At 38.4% G+C, this 20,397-nt stretch overlaps 1 protein-coding gene across 1 annotated transcript; it reads right to left on the bottom strand.

Annotated features, from left to right (window-relative positions):
- Positions 1 to 216: 216 nt before the first annotated feature.
- LOC149837287 (plasma membrane ATPase 4) lies at positions 217 to 17,423 on the bottom strand. The gene is made up of 20 exons (XM_090005948.1): positions 17,133 to 17,423; positions 12,372 to 12,491; positions 12,184 to 12,282; positions 11,960 to 12,097; positions 11,102 to 11,416; positions 10,555 to 10,761; positions 10,330 to 10,449; positions 10,114 to 10,233; positions 9,915 to 10,037; positions 9,690 to 9,794; positions 9,462 to 9,606; positions 8,850 to 9,014; positions 8,504 to 8,742; positions 7,578 to 7,610; positions 7,390 to 7,471; positions 7,133 to 7,293; positions 6,355 to 6,528; positions 1,775 to 1,957; positions 1,480 to 1,658; positions 217 to 534 (listed from the first exon to the last, which is right to left on the bottom strand). The coding sequence occupies exons 1-20, from the start codon at positions 17,187 to 17,189 to the stop codon at positions 438 to 440; spliced, it is 2,862 nt and encodes a 953-aa protein (XP_089862074.1). The 5' UTR covers positions 17,190 to 17,423; the 3' UTR covers positions 217 to 437.
- Between the last annotated feature and the right edge of the window lie 2,974 nt (positions 17,424 to 20,397).

Genomic DNA, 20,397 nt, shown 5'->3' with positions numbered 1-20,397 from the left:
ATTTCATATGGAATCAGGGCTGGGCTAGGACTGGGCTTTTAAAAAAAAAAAAATTTAAACTGTATCGGGAGGTAGGACTGGGCTACAGCCCAGTCCTGCCCCCCCCTAGCTACGCCCCTGCTCTCTCTCTCTCTCTCTCTCTCTCTCTCTCTCTCTCTATCTCTCTCTCTCTCACACACACACACACACAATGCCCGACCAAGGTCAAGCTTAAGCTTGAGCAAATTCTACTTCCATTACTTTCAGCAACCTCTTATTTCCAAATATTTGGTATAAAGCTCAAAAGTTGAACCAAAATTAGGAACTTGTAGAAGTTACAATATGCGTAGGGAAAGCACAAGAAAAAAAGCAAAAATATGTGTTAACCAATACTCATGGAGGGATGGATGGATCCCCGATCTTCATCATATCACCTCTTCAAGGAGCTTGCATGCCAACTACATTGTGTAGTGCTGTTGGATGTTATCAATGTCCAAACCTTTCAGCTTCACCACCGACTCCATGTGTCCCTTGAGGGTGTTAAGCTCACGAAGTCTGCAAACATGCAACGCGCATGCATTATATTCACGATTACATAGCAGAAAATGGACATTTCCTTCACAGCTACAAAACAGGAAATGCAGTAACATATATGATCATGCGCTAACACCAATTGATATGTGAACACTTACAGCTATTTTTACCAGGATACTACAATTTTACTGAATGCCCTTGTTCAAATTCACTTTTTTTCCTTTCCCCAGTACATATTGAGAAATGGCCAAACCATATCTTGCAAACTTAGAGGTCCATCCAAGATTATGTAGGATTTGTGCAACACTAATCAGCAGTCAAATACAGGGTTTCCTTACCAACTAAATTCTAACATAATTGAAAAACCTTTTTTGAATGAGACCACAGAGTACGAAGGATGATATGCAGAAGTTGCAGCATCGTTCATCAATGGCGGACATTCACTCAGGTGGGGCCATTTAAGCAACCAACCATCAAGACAATCATCCATCTCTCAGATGGATATCAGTGCCATTTGCGGGATATCATCTTTCCATACAGAACTCAGGCAGGAAAGCAAACAATCACACTCGAATTTCAGAAAAAATACAACTGTCATTAGAATCAACTGGCTTTTAACATGAAATGTGGATCATATCACAGACATCTAAGAGGTTGGTAATAGGACTAGACTGATAATTGGGAGCTCTTATCAAGAGGATAACACTCAATTTTACAGTTGAATTCTAGGTGGCAAGTTAGTTTGCCTCAAACTGCATAATTAAGCTTTTTCCCACAAGATTATCAAAACTTAATGGATCAAAATTTTGGGGCATATTCTTAATCACAGTCCTGGGAGAAAAACTAGATATTTTAAGTAATAAAAAAAGGTACTTTTCTACTGGGTGAGTGTTCATAATGCTTAGAAAGCAAATGCATCCTTTGAATAGAAAGGAAATATGTAAGTATGAGTTTGCAAGTGCATACCTTGCAACCTCTGCACGCCTCTTGGCCTGCTCTGCAATTTCTGACAACTCCCGGTAACTGGTCTTTTCAGAGAACATGACAGACTCAGGAGGCTTAAACCCATGCAAGGTTCGTTGTGCTAGAGCCCACTGAGCTTCTCTTTCCTCTTTCCCATAATCTTTCTTGCTGGTGAATGCAGTCTGGCAATAATTGAACAAAATTGAAAAAAACCAGAAGACTTGTTGAGAAAATGCACAAAGAATGGTTAAAGGGGGGAAAAGAAAACAGGAATTAAGGAAAGGAAAAACAGTAGCACCTTATTTTGTAACAGGTTATCCCATGCCTTCCCGCTGAGAATATAGCGGACAGAGAATTTGAGCACATCAAGAGGAATGTAGAAGACAACACTGTATAACCAGATGACACCAGCCCAGCCCCAACCACATCCTTTAATCCTAGCAAAACCCCAGTGTGGATAGACAGCAATAATGGTAGCCACCTGGTAAAGCCAAAATAGTTAGCTAGATTGTTCATTTTCACAGTGTTGTTGAAAGCATGCCTCGCCAAAAGGCGATGGGTTTTTTTGCCTTGTGGCGCAAGCCCAAGGAGCAAAAGTGGTCAAGGCATGTGCCTCATACGCCTTGAGGTGCTCACCTCGTTGCGGGGCATGCCTCAGGGTGAGGTGCATGCCTCATTTATAAGTAGTCAAATGAGGTGACCCAAAATCAATTAACAAAAAAAACTCTAAACAAAAGCGGAGAGGGAGGCCTAATGTTAGGGCACCACCACCACCCCCTTTCGTCTCCTCCCCTCTTTTGCTCCTCAGTCCCCACCCTCTTCACCACTAGTGGCAGCCACCACCTCTCTCTCTCTCTCTCTCTCTCTCTCTCTCTCTCTCTCTCTCTCTCTCTCTCTCTCTGCAGAAAGAAGAGAGGAACAACTGAGCGCACCCTCTCGGACTGTCTCTCTCACTCGGGTAGTACACTCTCTCTCTCCTTATTCTTCTCCTCCATCCCTTCTTCCATTCCTTTTTTTTTTCCTCCCTTTTTTCTTTCCTCCCTTCTTCTTCTTGATGTGCAATTAATTGACCGTGTGTAGGTTTGCAAAGACTGTTTGTCATTGACTTCATTGCAGAATTTGACAATCATTTTCATTTTTTTTATTTTTAAGATTGTACATCATCTGTAATATTGTGATATCCCTCTCATATCCCTGTACTAGAAAATGATATTCCTTAATGTTGTTATCTACTCCTTTCAGACTGATTTTATTTCTGTTCTAGACTTGTTGAAACTGTTCATGTCATTCAAAATATTTGAATTTTTTTAGGGCCATTTTAGAAATTTTCTTTTAACATATAGAAAAATCTTTTTGAGGATCATATAGAATTTTTCTTTTTTTATACATCAGTATTTATTTGATATTTTCTATTTCTTATTGGATGTTGCTTCATGAATGAAGTATTTCTTTTATTTATTTATATTTTTTTGAATTTTTAAAAATATATTTGAAGGCTTACGCTTTATGCCTCGCTTCATATTCGATGGAGCACTTCACTATGCCTCAACCCTTTTCAAAACATTGGTGTACATGTTCAACTATGAGAAACAAGAACGCACACGCACATATATAATATAGGGAAATGGAAACCTACAAAATGAGATAAATGAAACATGCTATTGGATCTTCGGTATTTTTTTCAAAATTCTGACCGTCCAGATGTGATCTTATATATATATATATATATATATATATAGGGAAATGAAAACCTACTATATGGGCATGGGCACGGTAATAATTGAAAAAGAATATTGGATTTCTAGTGTTTTTTGAAATTCCGACCGAACATATGTGATCCCTATGTTTGTTTTTATAAGTCTCTTATTGGAGCAATTGATTCAGATGCATGGATAGGTTTTATAAGTTTTCAAAAATCAGCAGCATACAATTTTTAAGGCTCCAAATACCATTTTTTCATCCAAAATGCATGATCCAAGTGTCGATTTCTAGTAAATCAATCATGATGAGCACATCTATGGGGTTTGAATTTCGAAAAAAAAACACTGAAAATCCAATCGCATATTTCATTTAGCACCGTGCCATTTTGTAGGTTTTCATTTTCATATATATATATATATATATATATATGCAGGACTGGGCATAATAGTGGACTCCCAATCGTCAGACGCACGGTCGAGCGTGCGTCCAGCATTAATCTGCGACAGTTAGCGACTGTCACGACAGCCGCTAATTGTCTCGGAGGAAAACAACAATTAGCGGCAGTGGCGACCACAGCTAATTGTCATTTTTCACTTAAAAAAATGTTTGTCGCTAATCTGCATGTGATCAACGGCAGACGTTCGTCTGATAACAGTGGACATTTTGCTCATTCACTGTTACGGGTTACTATATATATATATATATATATATATATATATATATATATATATATATATAGAGAGAGAGAGAGAGAGAGAGAGAGAGAGAGAGAGAGAGTAATGGGTCCATGCTAAACCCATTTGGTGCTAAACTATGTCACACGGACTCGGCTAGGGAGGTGCCGCACCCGAGTCGACACGCCCCGACACGGGTGCGGACACGGGTGCGGCCTCGGACACGGCCTGGACTCGATCAACGCCGAGTCGGACTCGGTCAACGAGTCCAGGCCGAGTCCGTCTTAATTTTGGACTCGGTCAACGTTGACCGAGTCCAAAAATGTCCATTTTTAGTACAAAAAAAAAAGATCTTTTTATATATTTTTTAAAAATATATATATATAGCATGAGTCTTAAACATTAGGCCCAGAAAAAAAATTTATTCTTAAATATTATCATTTAATTCTCTCTCTCAATCTTAAAAGCTAATAAATTCTCATCCACGAGTACCAACACTTTTCATCCACCAAGTTCTCTCTCTTATAAAAGCTAATAAATTCTCATCCACGAGTAGCAACACTTTCTCATCCACCGAGATCTCTCTCTCTCTCTCTCTTTTTCAAATCTAACTTTGAAAAATTAAAAGCTTTTAATGCTTTTAATTAATGTTATGAATTTTAGCAAAAGATATTTAATGATTTACCAGAACATGCTTTTAGTTAATGCTTTTAATTAATACCTTGATGATGTTTTATTCCCATGGTAGCTAAGACTCGGCTGAGTCAATGATAAACGCAGCCTAGTTTGGTTTTAACCCAGTTATACTACTAATTTAACTCAGTTAGTTCAGGATCTGAGACAACTTGAAAGAGTCACGAGCCGAGTCCAAAATTTATATAGACATATGCACACACTGGATATATATATATATATATATATATATATATATATATATTTTAAATATATATATATATATAGCCGAGTCCCCGTGTCCAAAATTTTTAAAATTGCGCCCCACCCGTGTCGCACTCGCACCCGCACCCGCACCCATGTGACATAGGTGCTAAACCACGTGCTAAATGAGTTTTTCATCATCTCCAATGCTTTTTATGCTGTTTTGACCCTATAAATATGTTGGGCAAGGTCGATTTACTAAGAATCCACACCTGGATAATGTGCTTTCGATGAAAAAATGATGTTTGGAACCTCAAAAATTTACAAAGATTTTGGACTGTTGATTTTTTGAACTTTATAAAAACCCACCCATGTGTTGGAATCAAATGCTTCAAGAGCTGATCCCTATAAAATCAAGTATATAGATCACATCTGTATGGTCAGAATTTAAAAATAAAATGAAAAAAACCCAAAAAACCTATTTAGCATGCGGTTTAGCACCGACCCATTACTCTCTCTCTCTCTCTCTCTCTCTCTCTCTATATATATATATATATATATGTGTGTGTGTGTGTGTGTGTGTGTGTGAGAGAGAGAGAGAGAGTAGGTGGTAGCTGCCTACCACTTTTCTAGCCTACCGCCAGTTTACCAAGCATTCAATCTGACCGTACAGATGTGTTCTACATGCTTTATTTTATAAAAGTCGACTCTTGGATAGTTCGATTCCTACACACAGGTAGGTTTTCATAAGGTTTAAAAATAGACAGTTTAAGATTTTATAAATATTCAAGACTTAAAAAATCATGTTTTATAATAAAAAAAATGATCCAAGTATTGTTTTTAGTAAATCAACCATGCCGAACACATCTGCAGAATCAAATTTGTAAAAACAAACTGAAAATGCCCATTTGCTCAGGGTTGGCTGGTGGTAGGCCAGAAAAGTGGTAGGCAGCTACCACTTACCCATATATATATATATATATATATATATATATATATATATATATATATATATATATATATATATATATGAGTCCAGGAGCACCTATGCCACTTAGTAGAAATCATAGTTGTAGGTTGCATCTTCTTAATCAGACCTTATAGATTTATTTACAGAGTTTATTTGATAGGAATCATGTTTTGGATCATGTTTTTTGGACATAAAATTAGGTTTTTTAAGTCATGAAATTTTGGTACATTGTGAGCCACTGATTTTGAAGATCTTAAAAACCCTACCAGTATGCCATAATCACATGATCCAAAACTTGTTTTCCACTAAATAATGATTTCTAGATCATATCTATAGGGTCTGATCAATGAAAAAAGCCCAAAATTTTTGAAAATTTGAAGCTTTTATTAGGTGGGAGTAGGTGCTCCGGGAGAACCCTATCAGAGAGAGAGAGAAAGTCATGTAGGTCATGATTATATGAACAACCGTGACTTGCAGGTGTTGCATTTCACATAGATATACTGAGGGCAACAACTACTACCTGAAAAAGCTTTAAAACATCATCGTGCATTATAGGTGGCTAGGTGTTGCATTTCACACAATAATGTCTCCATGTTTAATAGAAAGCGCTAATTACTGATGAATGACCAGATATTAGATTGCAAAACACACACATACCAGTTGTGCAATTATAAAGGCACTGATGAGGAGGAGACCAGGCCGTTCCACAAAAGACCAGCTGCGAGAACGGGTGACAAAAATGAGGGCTTGGCTTACAATACTGACTTGCAGATATAATGCAGCCATCATCTCATCATCCCTTTCTCTGAGTGATCTCACACCAAATTTGTCCTGCAAGTAACCCCAAGTAATTCAAAGAATCAAATGTTTAGGACATGATATTCCATGAAGGCACAAGAGCATGTGTAAAAGATTGAAAGGATGAAAAAATTCATTGAGACAAGGGAAATTAGTAATATATGGCTTCCATCCCAAAAGAATAGGTTTAGAGAGACCAGATCTGAATCCTCAAAAGACTAGAAAAAATTAGTCAAATCTATCCGAATTTGGTTCTCGATTTAATGACCCAATTGCTATATACAGATCCAATATTTTAAGACAGTTCAATCCATATCCCAAGAAATTAAACAACGTGCATAGGCAGGGGAATGATGCATCTTAGGGAGTGATGAATCTGAGGAAACGGAGCATGCTAAACCTACAGTTTATACAAATGTCACAATTTTACCATCTATTATTCTAAAAGCCCACAATCAGCAAACAAGCAGCAGTTAGTTCTGAAGAATGATTTACAATGTTGATTTGCATATAGCCAACTTTCTTCTCAAAGTTCATAGATATGCATCCTTTACATTTTCAAATGAATAGTTCAGTTGTTGCACGAACTGGACCATATTTCAGAATTCCCTGGTGTTTACACTGAAGAAGTGCTTACCGAGAAAAAGTCTGTATCATGCATAGCCCAGAAAAATATGACTGTCATCACTGCCAAATAACCACCAAGGACAACGCCAGTTGCAAAGATCTCTTTCAACTTCCAACTATCAGGTTGAGGAGATGGTTTCACACGATCTTTTGATATTGTCATGATGGTTCCTTAAAATTGCAGTTGTCATGAACAAATTATCAGTCAAAGAAGTGTCTAGAATAATAATTTGCCAGTTTATTGTTAGATATGGGAATAGGACCAACCATCATTTAAAATGGCAATGATCAGGACCATGAAGGGAGAAAAGTCGAATTTCCAAATAAGAGCAATAAGCATAAAACCCAGCTGCATTTCAGACATAAGGAAATGATGAAGCAGAGAAACTGAGGCTGATGATAAGGAAGATCTTAGCATGAAATGAAAAGAAAAGTGACTGATAATATATACTTACAACAATACGTATTGTGATGGAGACAGCATATATCTGCAAACACATACCCAAATCCAAATAATGTCAAACAATGACAGTTACATATGACAACCTTAAAGTACAAGACTTGAAGCCAGGGTTAAGCTAATTAACTCAGGACATGCAGTCAATAGTCAGAAGCTAGACTGCAAGGTCTTTCAACAGGTTGGATTTGATTCAAAACTGACCCATGTCCAACCCTATTTTTCAATGAATTGAATCATGGGACTGCTCACATATGGTCAGAGAAGAATTTGGATTGCACAAGTGGGTATAGTCACATAGCACACACACACAAATGATTTTTTATTGCAGTAGATGTTCTAAATAAGAGATTTTCATGTTTGTACAGGTTTATAAAGAAATCTAAAACACAATGGTTCATGATGCACCACTTCATAATAAAATTCATATTTCAAATAATTAGATCCAAAGATGTTCCTGAAAACCTGGTATTTTTTTCAACTAAACCAAGACTTTTGAAATATTTTCACACAAACATCATCAAGAGAGTATCAAATGGACAAGATATAAATCCAACATGCTGTAAGTCAGACAGGATCAGTATTACCCAGATTCTGCTAACATGTTTAAAAGCCCTGTAGAATAGGCCACTGATAGGGTCAGGTGAATTAGTCAAGTAGATTACTAACAAATATATTACTATTTGAATATGGACATGAACCAATCACAGATCCATATCTTGTGAAATAAAAAATGACAAGGACTGTAGCTCATTGACATGATTTGCTAATGGATTTGAATGATCAAATGTTCCACTGGCAGCAGAAATCAAATTACAGCACCCACAGAATTGATCTATAACCAGACTCGTTGCACTAAGCTAAGTTGCCAGTCTTTAATTCATGGGTTGCGAATCACTGGAACTTTAAACTTTAAGCAATTACCGTGTAGTTCTTCATCCTCTGAAAAATAGCTCGGCTGGTCAACACAGCACTTATGATGACACTAAGACCAGGTTCTGTAAGAACAATGTCTGATGCACTCCTGGCTGCATCAGTAGCATCAGCAACAGCAATTCCAATATCTGCCTTCTTCAAGGCAGGAGCATCATTCACTCCATCTCCAGTCATTCCACATATATGCTTCCTTTCTTGCAGTTTCCTCACAATTTCATACTTGTGCTCTGTCCTCACAAGTTAAACAATCCACAAGGTTAAATGTTTAGCAGTTGTAAGCACCACAGTTAGTGGACAAAATGAATGATTTTATGGTCAGTTTAGACAAATATACCTGGAAATACTCCTGCAAACCCATCAGCCTTTTCGATCAACTCATCAACAGGAAGTGATGCAATGGAAGAATCCTTATCCTGACCAAGCAAAGAAGAGGAAGGGTACATGTTGGTCCCCATTCCAAGCCTCCGCCCTGTCTCCTTAGCAATAGCAAGCTGGTCACCTGAAAGGGCAGTATGTACATGAGAAATCAGAAAAGCAGTAGCTGATATGAAAAAGGCAAAAGGTGGTACTCATAGCAACATGAAATACATCCCCAGGAAAATATTGCAGGTGCCAAACCTGCCACCCTAGTTTTTGGAACTTATTGCTCTTCACACGCATCACGGATTTAAGTTTCAAAGCCCATCATCAGTTTTTGAGTTTGTCAATTTGGCAGATCTAAAATTAGGACCCACTTACAATTTCAGACCTCAAATTTCTCTTTTTGTACTTTAAATTCAGAATTTTCAGGAAAGTGCACTTTTTGCCATATATAAAATAAGCATACATACATACATGTGGGTGCGTACTTAACCTAATCTTTTTCACTGTTTTCAGATTGTTAACTGTAATATATTCACATTAAGAAAGACATAAGAATGATTATATATTGATAAATTAGATATACCAGTTATCATCTTCACGTTCACACCAAGATTGAGAGCTCTACGGATGGTTTCTGCACTGTCATGTCTAGGTGGATCAAACAATGGCAACAGGCCTACAAATTGCCATGGTCCACCAGGACTCTCCTTCGTTCTCTCAGGAACCTCCTGTTGCAGATTAATAAATCATATTATCAGTGTTCCATCATGAAATCTTGGGTCAAAAATAAAATAGAAATAGACTGACAGACCTGTCTTCCCACAGCCAAAGATCGAAGCCCACGTTCAGCAAATTTATCAATCACAGCATGCACCTTGCGCCTAACATCTTCCTTGGCATTGCAAAGGTTCAATATCTGCTCAGGAAGTACGATGATAAAATAAATGGCTTGTCAGTTTGCATGGACTAACTAGGGCAAAATTTCACAATACTTTTCCAAAGAATCTGAAAATCAGTATCAATTTCTCTGTGTTACCTGCTCGGGAGCACCCTTGCTAGCACGATGCCAGCTTCCATCTGCTTCAATATATGTGAGAGCTGTTCTCTTGTCAACAGGGTTGAATGGGAGGAAATGGACCTCTCTTATTCCTGCTCGAGCCTGCACAAGAAATAAATTGCCTTGAGTTGGATCCAGTAGTTATTATATCATTAAGAAATCATTCACTATGATATACCTCCTTTGGGTCCGCCAACATTCCAACCATGGCAGCATCAATAGCATCCTGGTTTTCGGTTCTTGATGATCTAGCCGCAAGCAGCATGACATAGTCCTTGTCAACACCTTTTGCAAATATCTAAAATTGCACAAGCATGTTAGAAGAAAAAATCAACTTGAACATAGAAAGCCAGACTAATATTAAAAGTCAAAAAGTAATCCATTGAAAGCTCACCTCAATAAGATTTTTGTCTATACTAAGTTTATTAAGTGTTAGTGTTCCTGTCTTGTCACTACAGAGCACATCCATGCCAGCCATCTCTTCAATTGCAGTCATTCTTTTTGTGATAGCCCCCTAGAGAAGTGGGTATAACAACAAGAGTTATCACGTTAAAAGCAGCTCGAAGTATATTGATAAAATAACAATAGGAAACACATGGATTTAGGAACAACTGATTACCTGCTCTGACAGTCTGTGTGAACCGATAGCCATAGTTACGGACAACACTGTAGGCATAGCAATAGGTATACCTCCAATCAAGAGAACCAATAGATTGTCAATGCCGTCTCTGTATTTGCGATGTTGAATTGGATACATCACAATGATTTCCACAATCATTCCAATAGCAATGGAGCAAATACAGAAGTTACCGATGGCAGTAAGCACCTACAGAGTGAAAAATCAGAAAATTTGTTAAAACAGTAGGGGCTTCCACACAACTCCCAGATCTTTCAAACTGTGTAAAGACCTAACGAGTGGCTTATGCAACTCAAGCTGATTCAAAATCAGCTCATAGGAAAACTAGTTTATTGGTCCATGCTTTCAAAATGATATGCATGGCATAACTCATGCTACCTGATTTACCCAGTTTATTTAAATCCAGGCCAGATGTAAGCCTCACAAAAACCCCAAGATGAGGTGACAATTTTTTAACTTAACCCATGAATTATGGAGCATAAGAAGAACCATGGAAAAACAAAGAAACATTACAAATTTGCTGACGAACCTTTTGAAAGTGCCCAACTTGGTTAGTGCTATCGACCAAATGAGCTGCTTTTCCAAAGAAGGTGTGCACCCCGGTGGCAATGACAACAGCTTCAATCTCACCTTGCTTGCAAGTAGAACCAGAAAACACCTCATCGCCAGGATTTTTTGTAACTGGCAGAGATTCACCAGTCAAAGCAGATTGATCAATCTTCAACGGATCACCCTCTAGCAGCCGAGCATCTGCAGGGACAATATCACCAAGTTTGATGCTAATAATATCTCCTGGAACAAGGATTGCAGCATCTTGTTCGCTCCACCTTCCATCTCTAAGGACCTGCATCCAAGGGAAAAAAATAAAAACAAAAAATCCACATTAAGGCAATAGCTTAAATGAAACAAACATTTTCAGCACTTTGTTCTGAAATGCAATGAGGAGTTTATTTTTATAAGATAACAAACTTCCATGAATCGCCAGCACTTTAATGACAAAGCCACTAATATATTTTGCAGCTGTGAGTGAAGGTTTCGGCATATAAACTTATCTACGAAACCATTTTAATATCAACCAATAACTTTCCACAGAAACTAAGCAATTCAATTCAGTTCAGAATGAATTGATGATCTCAGTCATTCCCATTATAACAGCATGATCCGTTTTCAAGGTCAACGATCCAGAGCAGCTGCAGCAAAACCCTACATTAATGCATTTACTTCCATGATGTATCTTTCTGTCTTCCTTGGATAAAAACTATCTGAACTCGGTTTCAGCTCACTGATAGGCATCTGCCTAATCCATCCCCACAAAAAAACAGAAAAAAGGGAAAAAAAAAAACTCTAATACCAAATCTGCAACCAAGGAACTAATAAATCATTTTACCTTTGTTTTAGGAGCGAGACCTGCCATCAGAGCAGCTGCTGCATTGCCAGCATTGTTCTCTTCAATGAAACTGATTGTGGAATTGATAACCAGCAAAACCACAATTCCAATAAAATCCTGCCAATCGGGAGGCCTTCCCTGCCAAAAGAAAATACACTTCTTAGTGCATCAGTAAGTCATAATTAATTATGGGAAGATATTCTTATTCTGGATTTTGCACAAACCCCTCCGTTTGCCAAGGCGATTGCCATCACAGCAGCCATCTCCATAACCCAAGACAGAGGGTTCCACATGAATCCCAAGAATTTGAGGACTTTGCTCTCCTGCAGTAACATGCAACGTTTCTTGTATCAAAACAAGAGTTGATGGGAGTGACGACAATACAAGGTAAGAAATGGAAGACAAACAATACCTTTTTCTCCTCTAGCTTGTTGGGTCCGAAGATTTGGAGCCTGGTGTTTCCTTCGTCTGACGATAGACCCTCTTTGGTACATTGTAGCTGCTCAAAGACTTCTTCGATCGGAATGCGTTCCTTATAAACAAGAACAGAACAAAGTCAATACAAGAGTATACAGTCATCTACTTTTCCTTCTCATTTTCTAAAGCAAAAACAAATTATTTAAGTTTCAAAAGGATCACTGTACTTCAGGGCCTCGAAGGTTGCACACTTGCACCTTTTAACAAGGGACGGGAGAGTATAAAAAGGAAACACTCCTCACCAGCAAACTCAGGTAATAATGTCTCACAAAAAACAGAGGAGAAAAATGCTTCCCAATTAGAAAAATTGAATCTACCGGCACATCCGCGCTGGTACTAGAAATCTTAAGGGTTTATTCTTGATAAAAGAACAAAATATTAATCTTAGAGGTTTATATGAATTTCATATGTATCTTATGAGTTGTGGCGCAGGGGAGGGAGGGGGGATGCGAGGAACAGGATGCTGTATTTGGAACATATTAGAACGTGGAGCGTTTTAACTGGAAAACCAAAAAGCATTTTCTTCCAAATACCTAACGTTATTTTGGTCCCTTTTTTTTCAGCAGTATGTACAGTTCTAGTTTGCATAATTTACAAAAACGACCTAGCTTACCACTTATTTACAAAGTGGTTGAACATTTCGGTTATTAAATTAGCGGCTAGCTTTTATAATTTATGTTTTAAAAACAAACTGGATCTTAAAATCATTCAGCTCACTCTTGCTTAGTGAACCAATTGACTAAAATGCCCTTATGTTGACGTGTTAAAAAATATGATATAGGATGAGTTGTTCTGTAAGAAAAGAATAAAAATAATATCATACTTGTATTTGAAATGGTAGTTGAATATAACAACCCAAATATTGGATGGGCTTTTTTAATTAAAGAGCAACCGTGAGGAGGCTTAGGAAAGAAATCTTTCATTTTTTTTTAATGAGAAAAACGATCAGATTACGTTAGGAACGAACCCACAAAAGCGCGAGAAGAGCAACTGGCACACATTTTCAGAGGCGAAGACTTTCAATCAAATAATAACAATAATAATCCTGGAATCTTTTGCTATATAATTCCCAATTTAAGGGACGCAAATCTCCGAGACGACGACTTTGGAGAAAAAACGAAAAAGGGTCTCCCCACAGCATAGTGACAAACGTTTTTATCGGCAATTTCTCGTTTTTCAAAAACTTGCTAGAAATTGAAAAAACTCGGCAATAAAAAAATTAATTTAAAATTATAAAAATTATTTTTTATAAGGAAATATTAATAAAAATTATTTAAAAATAAAAATACACGATTTTTTTCATGATAAATAGTTGTTTAAAACATAAATATCGGGTTTAAATCATGGTATTTATGTTTTTTCATAAATCTCACGATATTTTGTAAATCTTTCAGGCAATTTCTCGTGATATTATCGCAAGATTTTCATAAATCTCGCGATATTTGTCACATTGCTCCACAGTAAAAGCAAAAGCCGCTGCTCTTTTCCAGCAAAAAGCTTATTCGGGTCCACCCACTAATACAAGAAATTATGGATAGGCTGAAATAATGCGTGAGGAGTATCACCCAATAACCCGGAAGCAGATCAGGTCAGGCTGAACATGAGCGTTTTTGCTCATGCTGACATCGTGGCCATCCGATTTGCATTTTAAAAAGTTCAAAAGTCAACAAAAACACGTGGCATTCATCCAAAATGCAAGCAGACGGCCACGATGTCGGCATGAGCAAAAACGCTCATGTTCAGCATGACCTGATCTGCTTCCTAATAACCCCCAGCGTAATTCCCTCTGCGTTAAGTCGACGCATGAGCACAAAGTCCAGAATTAATCTTTCCCAATATTCCCTAGCAAATAAAACCCCGCTAGTTGTAGTGAGCTTAGGGGTGTCAACGCGGGGTGTCCACAGGTCGGGTTTGATTCAGACCCAAACCTAATTTGAGATGATGATATCAGGTTTAGATTCGGATCTAATCAGACCCAAGAAAAAACATACCGGGATCTTATAAAGATTACATGAACCCTGGACCATAATAAAATAATATTTTTTATGGTTTTTATATTGAAAAATTGCAGATCTTAATTGGTATGAAATTTCACAAACCATGCAGAGTTTTGTATATTAATCTCGGCTCGATCGGATCCTTCAGGTCCGGGTTTAGCCAGATTCTAATCGAACCTTCTTATTTATCACCAAACCGTGACGATATGGAGTTTGGTATGGATCGGTCTGGATTAAACCCGACCCATTGACACCCTAAGTGAGCTTTTGGAAGGTTTTTCTCGTCTAGCGTACAAAAGAGAGAGAGTGTAGAAAAAGATAACGACGAAGCTTCTTAAAAAGAAAACAAATCCATTACCAAAAATATGCAAAAGCAAGAAAACAAAAGGGAAAAAAGGTGAAAAGGGAAAAGCAATAAATATTCTCTCTGCAATATGGCGTCCGCACGCGCTCGGCGACCTTTTTAAAGATTCGATCAGAGAGTGGTGACCACACTCACTCGTGTCCGACTCGTCTACAACGATCGCACGACGTGGACCACTCATTTTAACTCAGAAAAAGTGAAAAGGTCAAAAAAGAGTCCACATGGATGCCTGGACAACCCAGAGTCAGACACGGTAAGGAAGAAAGTCGATGATGAGCGCGGACATCGAGCCCATGGAAAAAGCGTCTGATTGTCGAGAAGATGCTCATGTGCCTCGGTTGAGCCCGGTCCATCTGGAATTCTGGACGGCCCGGTTTATGGAAAACTAGCCCGCCCATCTCGGGTGCGTCCCACGTCCCAGAAAAACATGGCAGTAGATCACGGAAGACAGGTTTTCCTAGGCCGGGCTCAAAATTCTGAATTGAGAGGACCACGGCACCAGTAACTAAGGACAATTCACTACAGTAGCCAACCTTGGACGGCCAGGATTGCCCAAACGGGGAGATGTCGGTCCAATCACCATCGAGTGGCCCGGAGGTGGGTCCGCATCTGTTTCACTGATGGGAGAGCCCGGCCGTGACAGACGGCCTGGAGACTCCGAAGGCAGCATCAGCTCAAGTCACCACGCAGAGCAAACCCTTTCCCGAAGTCAAACACGGGAACACCACAACAAGATACGACTGTTACATCTCGGAAAACTATGCAGCCTAGTGGGTTTTTCTCGGGAGAGCAGGACCACGTTAACACCGTCGAGGGTGCTTTGGATGCGTTTATCGTTACGCCAAACTTCACCCAGTTGCTCATTTTGAGCCATCCATATTAAACGCTTCCGCTGCCGTCCATCCAAAACATAGACGGCATCCCAGAAGAAAAAAAGGTCGGATCCATCTAGACGATGGGCATCACATCCCGTGGTATTTTGGATGCCGTTCATCTCAAGATGGACAGCATCCAAGGCTACCCTGACCATAACACCGTCAGAGGCAACACAGACCCGAATAGTTTCGTTTCTTCATGTAGAAGGGTCATCAGCGACCGTCTATCTCCTAAAGATGGACGATAGATCACGGCGGCTGCGATATGCATATACAGTACAACGAGGAAAGATGTGCAGTGAAAACAGTGTTCGTTACGTTACTATTTACTAGTAACGAGACTTTTCAGAGACACTAATAGCGAAGACCAGCACATAATTAAATAAAATAGAAAAAGAAGTTAACCTTTGATTACATATTTCTAGAATAAATTCTCCTTTAAAAATTGCTTCGTCTTAGACCCATAGTTGCATAAACAGAATAGAAAAATTAAGGATAATTCTAGTTACCAAGAAAATAAAAATTAACCATGGTATAAACGTTCACTGAAATAAATAAGAAAAAAATCGAGCACAAAGCCGCAAGTGAAAAAAAATAGAATTCTAATTACTTTATACAACATATCCCAAAAATAATAGAAAATAGCAAAATAACTAAAAAAAATTGGTAAGAAAAAAAAAATCTCTTAACGAGAAAAAAAAAAGTTTCAGAAGACAAAAGAACGAATTCTGAACATAAAAAAGGGAAGCTCGATTTCGTTTGAAGAAGAAAAGGAAAAGGGGGCAAAGTTCTACCTAAGTAAAAGAAAAAAAAATTAAGACCAAAATATTTACGAGAAAAGGATTCCGCCTTCAAGGGAAAATGCAATACTAAAAATAAAAACTTAGTAATTCTCCACCGCTGACGCCTGATGAATCAGCATGCAGAGAGAGAGAGAGAGAGAGAGAGAGGAAACAATACTTCGGAAAGAAAAGCAGGATCCATGCACAAAATTCTCATCTGATAAAAGGATTATATTTCAGATAAATAAAGAAGAATAAATTCCTACAGAAAGTTATATCAGCAAAAATTTTTAAAAAAAAACGAAGAATTTCTTTCAAAAAAATTAAGTCGAATATCCCACGAGAAATTCAAAAGAAAACCAGAAAAACCATCATGCAGTCCACAGATGCTACATCAATCAAAATAAAACCAAAGCATGACGACTTCTAGCAACCATCCACCAAAGAACTACAAATAAACTGTGCTCCGGAACCAGAAAAAATGAGGGAAAAAATGATAAAATCAGTAAAGCAAGCTAATCCGAGATCCGCAGATAGGAACATAGAAAATGCCGGAATGAAGCCGAAACGGAATCAGGAAAAAAACAGATGAAAACCAGAATTTCGATTTTTAAGAAAAACAAAAAGAAAAAACAACCCGCCAATTCCGCCATGAACAAGAAGAAGAGCGCGTCTCACCAGATCGACGTTCTCGTTCTTGATCTCCTCGAGCGAGATCGCCTTACTGCTCGCCATTGCCGCCGCTTATCCTGCGCCCTCCGAGTCCCAGATTTTGCTCTTCAAAAACTCTTCGAAATCCTAAACACTACCTCTCATCCTCCCCCCGAAGAACTCACTCAGATAGGAAGAGAGGCAGAGGAAATACAGAGATTTAGTGAAATAAAAGGGAAAGAAAGGGTGAAAAAACGAAACTTTCACCCAAAATTTTCCCTTCCTCTCTCTATCTCTCCTGCACAAACGAGTTCTTCTAAAGCTTCGGCCTCCGCCTCCAGCGTTTTATACCCCTTGCCTTCGTTGCCCGCCCCCTTTCTCCCTTCCCCGTATGAACGTTCTCTTGTGGGACCCACCCTCACCAGCCCCTTCTCTCTCTCACATAACCCTCCCCCGGATGACCGGTGAGTGTCGGTTTGTCTCATAGGGATTCGGTAACTAGCACCACAACGTCCCAGATCAGATACGCTTTCCCCCCCCCCCCCCCCCACACACACACTAGCAGCGGGTCCCACTCTTTTAGTCAAACCTCCTCTCTCTTAATGAAATTATGGAAATGTTCACGGAGAATAAGAGGTATCACGGTGAGGTCCCTTTTCGCCGGCTAGACAGTACGGCTCGACGAGACGATCGAAAATGGTTGTAAATACGTCTGTAAGTTGTAACCCTCGCTAATGAGGAATGGCAATCGTGTCCTCGACGCGGGTCGGTAGGACGGATAACGGGTCGGATATGGTTGGACCATTTGTGATCCGAACATGGACCTGATTTCGGTTCTGGGTTCATGGGTCAGGCTTCCTGCTTGTTATGGATGTGAAATTGTAGAGCTAGGTCCAGGATCCATCTTGAAACGGTAAAACACGTTTTCTTGATCACAACTAGTTATGGCATTAAGGGCTCATTTGTTATAAGCGAAGCACACTTTATACTAAAAAGCATGTATTTCAAAACAACCTTGCAACAGCGTAGGCAAAAAAGGCCACGGAGGAGGGGGGAGGGGGGGCGGCTAAGAAAGAATTTTCTTACGAAACGTGGTGTTTCCTGAAAAAAAAATGGTGGATCTAACTCGATTAGGGGAATGTAGGGCCCAGATTTTGACACAATAATGAAGGTGATTTTTTCAAAGGTCACTCATGAATCCGAAGATATGAGCAAACAAAAAGTCCAAGTTGCCAAACTCATGCTTCTTCTTTTTTTCTAGGGCAAGGAACCATCGTTGAGAACCGGTTCACTCGTTGCCCCTTCAAGGTAAACCCCCATCCCAGGGTGGGGTCATTGACACCCAACTCACCAGTTAAATGCACCTACACCCAGAAGCAGTGGAGGCACCTTCTCCTCAGTCCCCCCCTTGTCAATGGGGGCGATTGTACCTCATGTTTTCTATTTTTTAATTTATAAAGATAAAATAAAAAGCTCACTTTTCTCTCTCTCTCTCTCTCTCTCTCGTCAATTTCATAAGGTAAACCGTTTTCTTAAAACAGTTGACAGCCAAACTTGAAATTAACCACAAGTTAAGTGGCTTATTAGTTTTTAGGAAAGTGTCGTATCATTGGGTCAAAGGTCAATAATAAAAAAAGACAAAACAATCAACAAATTGATATTGATATTAGGAGATCAAAAAGACTCTTCCAATATAACATTTATGAGTCCAATGACATTCATAAGAAAAAAAAAAAGCCCCCGTCAAATTGAGATTTTTTCTTCTCTAGACCATATTTCGATTGTTAATACAATATATAACGACCGTTACTATAACCGTTACTATAAGCCGTACTATACCTTTGATCCTGAAATATCGATTGCTTGTTGAACCTTGTGAACAATGTGAAAGCAAGACACTCCATGTTTAGGGACGGTGTTTGGCCTCCTTTCCCAAATGAAAAAAACGCCTTCCTCAACATCATTCTCATCTAATCAATTTGACCAAGTTTCTACCAAATGCATAAATTCCGGTACAAGCTACCAGTTCCTCAACTGACCCTTATGATTTTTTCAAAAATATCACTTGTACTGTAGCCTCTCTCTTGCTTAAGGGCACAAATGAAATAAACCGAATACATGCTAAATCATGATTCATACAAATCTCAGTTCAGTTTTAAGAATAGATGTGAATTATGAATGTTTTGGCAAAAAAAAAAAAAAACGGTTGAAAACAAGCAGTTTACGTGTAATTGTAAAGATATAAGCAGGCTGGATCTGATCCAGACCTATACATGGATCAGACAAAAATAATCAATTTGAAGACAAACATAACCTTGACAAATAAACCAGAATATGATCGCTACAAACTTTGCATAATAGAAAACATAAAACGATTTCTTAAAATACTGCAAATTTGAATAAATTAATTTCAACAGCTTTTATTGGATTATCAAGAGATCTTCCCGTAATCAAATTTCAATTAACAAACATTATCAACCATAAAATTGTGTTTTGCTTTAAATAATATAACTTGGTCACATGACACTAGATCATTGATGGCATAATTATTAGTTTTAGTAAATCTATCATATATCATTCAGTTTTTGTGCAAATAGGCATACTATTTTGCACTCTTATTGGAAGGCTTTGAATTTTCAAAACAAAACTTTGTTCAAATTTTATGGATTTCTTTACAGTAAAATTTTAAAAAGACTTTAGCAACAGAAATAGATGATAGTTAGTCATCAATTTTAGAAAATGTCGATCAAGTCACAGGCATGTGATCAATCTCTTATTGTCCACCAAAATATTTCATTTAAGCAAACTAAAATGAGTCATTTATTAGGTTTGTAAATAAAATGTTTAACAAACTTTGAAGAAACCCTTGATCTTGATGCCACCCTGTTCCACATATCACATCGCAGGTTTAGTACCTGAAAGTCACTTCAAGGCTATAGTTGAAAACATCGTAGTACATGTCTCCATGACCTAGCATATCGGTATCCCATAGATCGAAGTAGGAGCTTCTCAAGCTTAGCTTAGCCATACGAATACAATTTGGGTTTTTCGCCCGATCGGTCCAATAGTGTACTGAGATCAGTACCTTACACAAGGTGATGCATGAGTAGCACTAACGTATATCCATGCATTCATTCATCAATGTACCTATAACTAATGCATTGTTTTGATAATTATGAGTTTACCCCCTAGTATGCAAGAGAACTTAACTTCGGCATTAAATAAAGTCATCTAGTTATAAATTATGCTATGTATTTTGTGTGCCCAGAAGCCTAAGTGACCCTATCTATAG

This window comes from Nuphar pumila, chromosome 5 (genome assembly GCF_984573655.1).
Source record: "Nuphar pumila chromosome 5, dmNupPumi1.hap1.1, whole genome shotgun sequence".
Lineage (NCBI taxonomy): Eukaryota > Viridiplantae > Streptophyta > Magnoliopsida > Nymphaeales > Nymphaeaceae > Nuphar > Nuphar pumila.
The sequence above is the reverse complement of the archived record's forward strand: the minus strand, read 5'-3'. Positions and strand labels throughout refer to the sequence as shown.

Bases quoted from the DNA above. Each gene is read 5' to 3' on its own strand.
- LOC149837287 (XM_090005948.1), bottom strand. From the start codon at position 17,189: ATGGCGAGCAGTAAGGCGATCTCGCTCGAGGAGATCAAGAACGAGAAC. The intron at 11,417-11,959 runs GTAAAATGATTT...CCTTGGATGCAG, and splicing joins GTCTCGCTCCTAAAACAAAG to GTCCTTAGAGATGGAAGGTG. The intron at 7,472-7,577 runs GTAAGTATATAT...TCTGAAATGCAG, and splicing joins CCATCACAATACGTATTGTT to CTGGGTTTTATGCTTATTGC.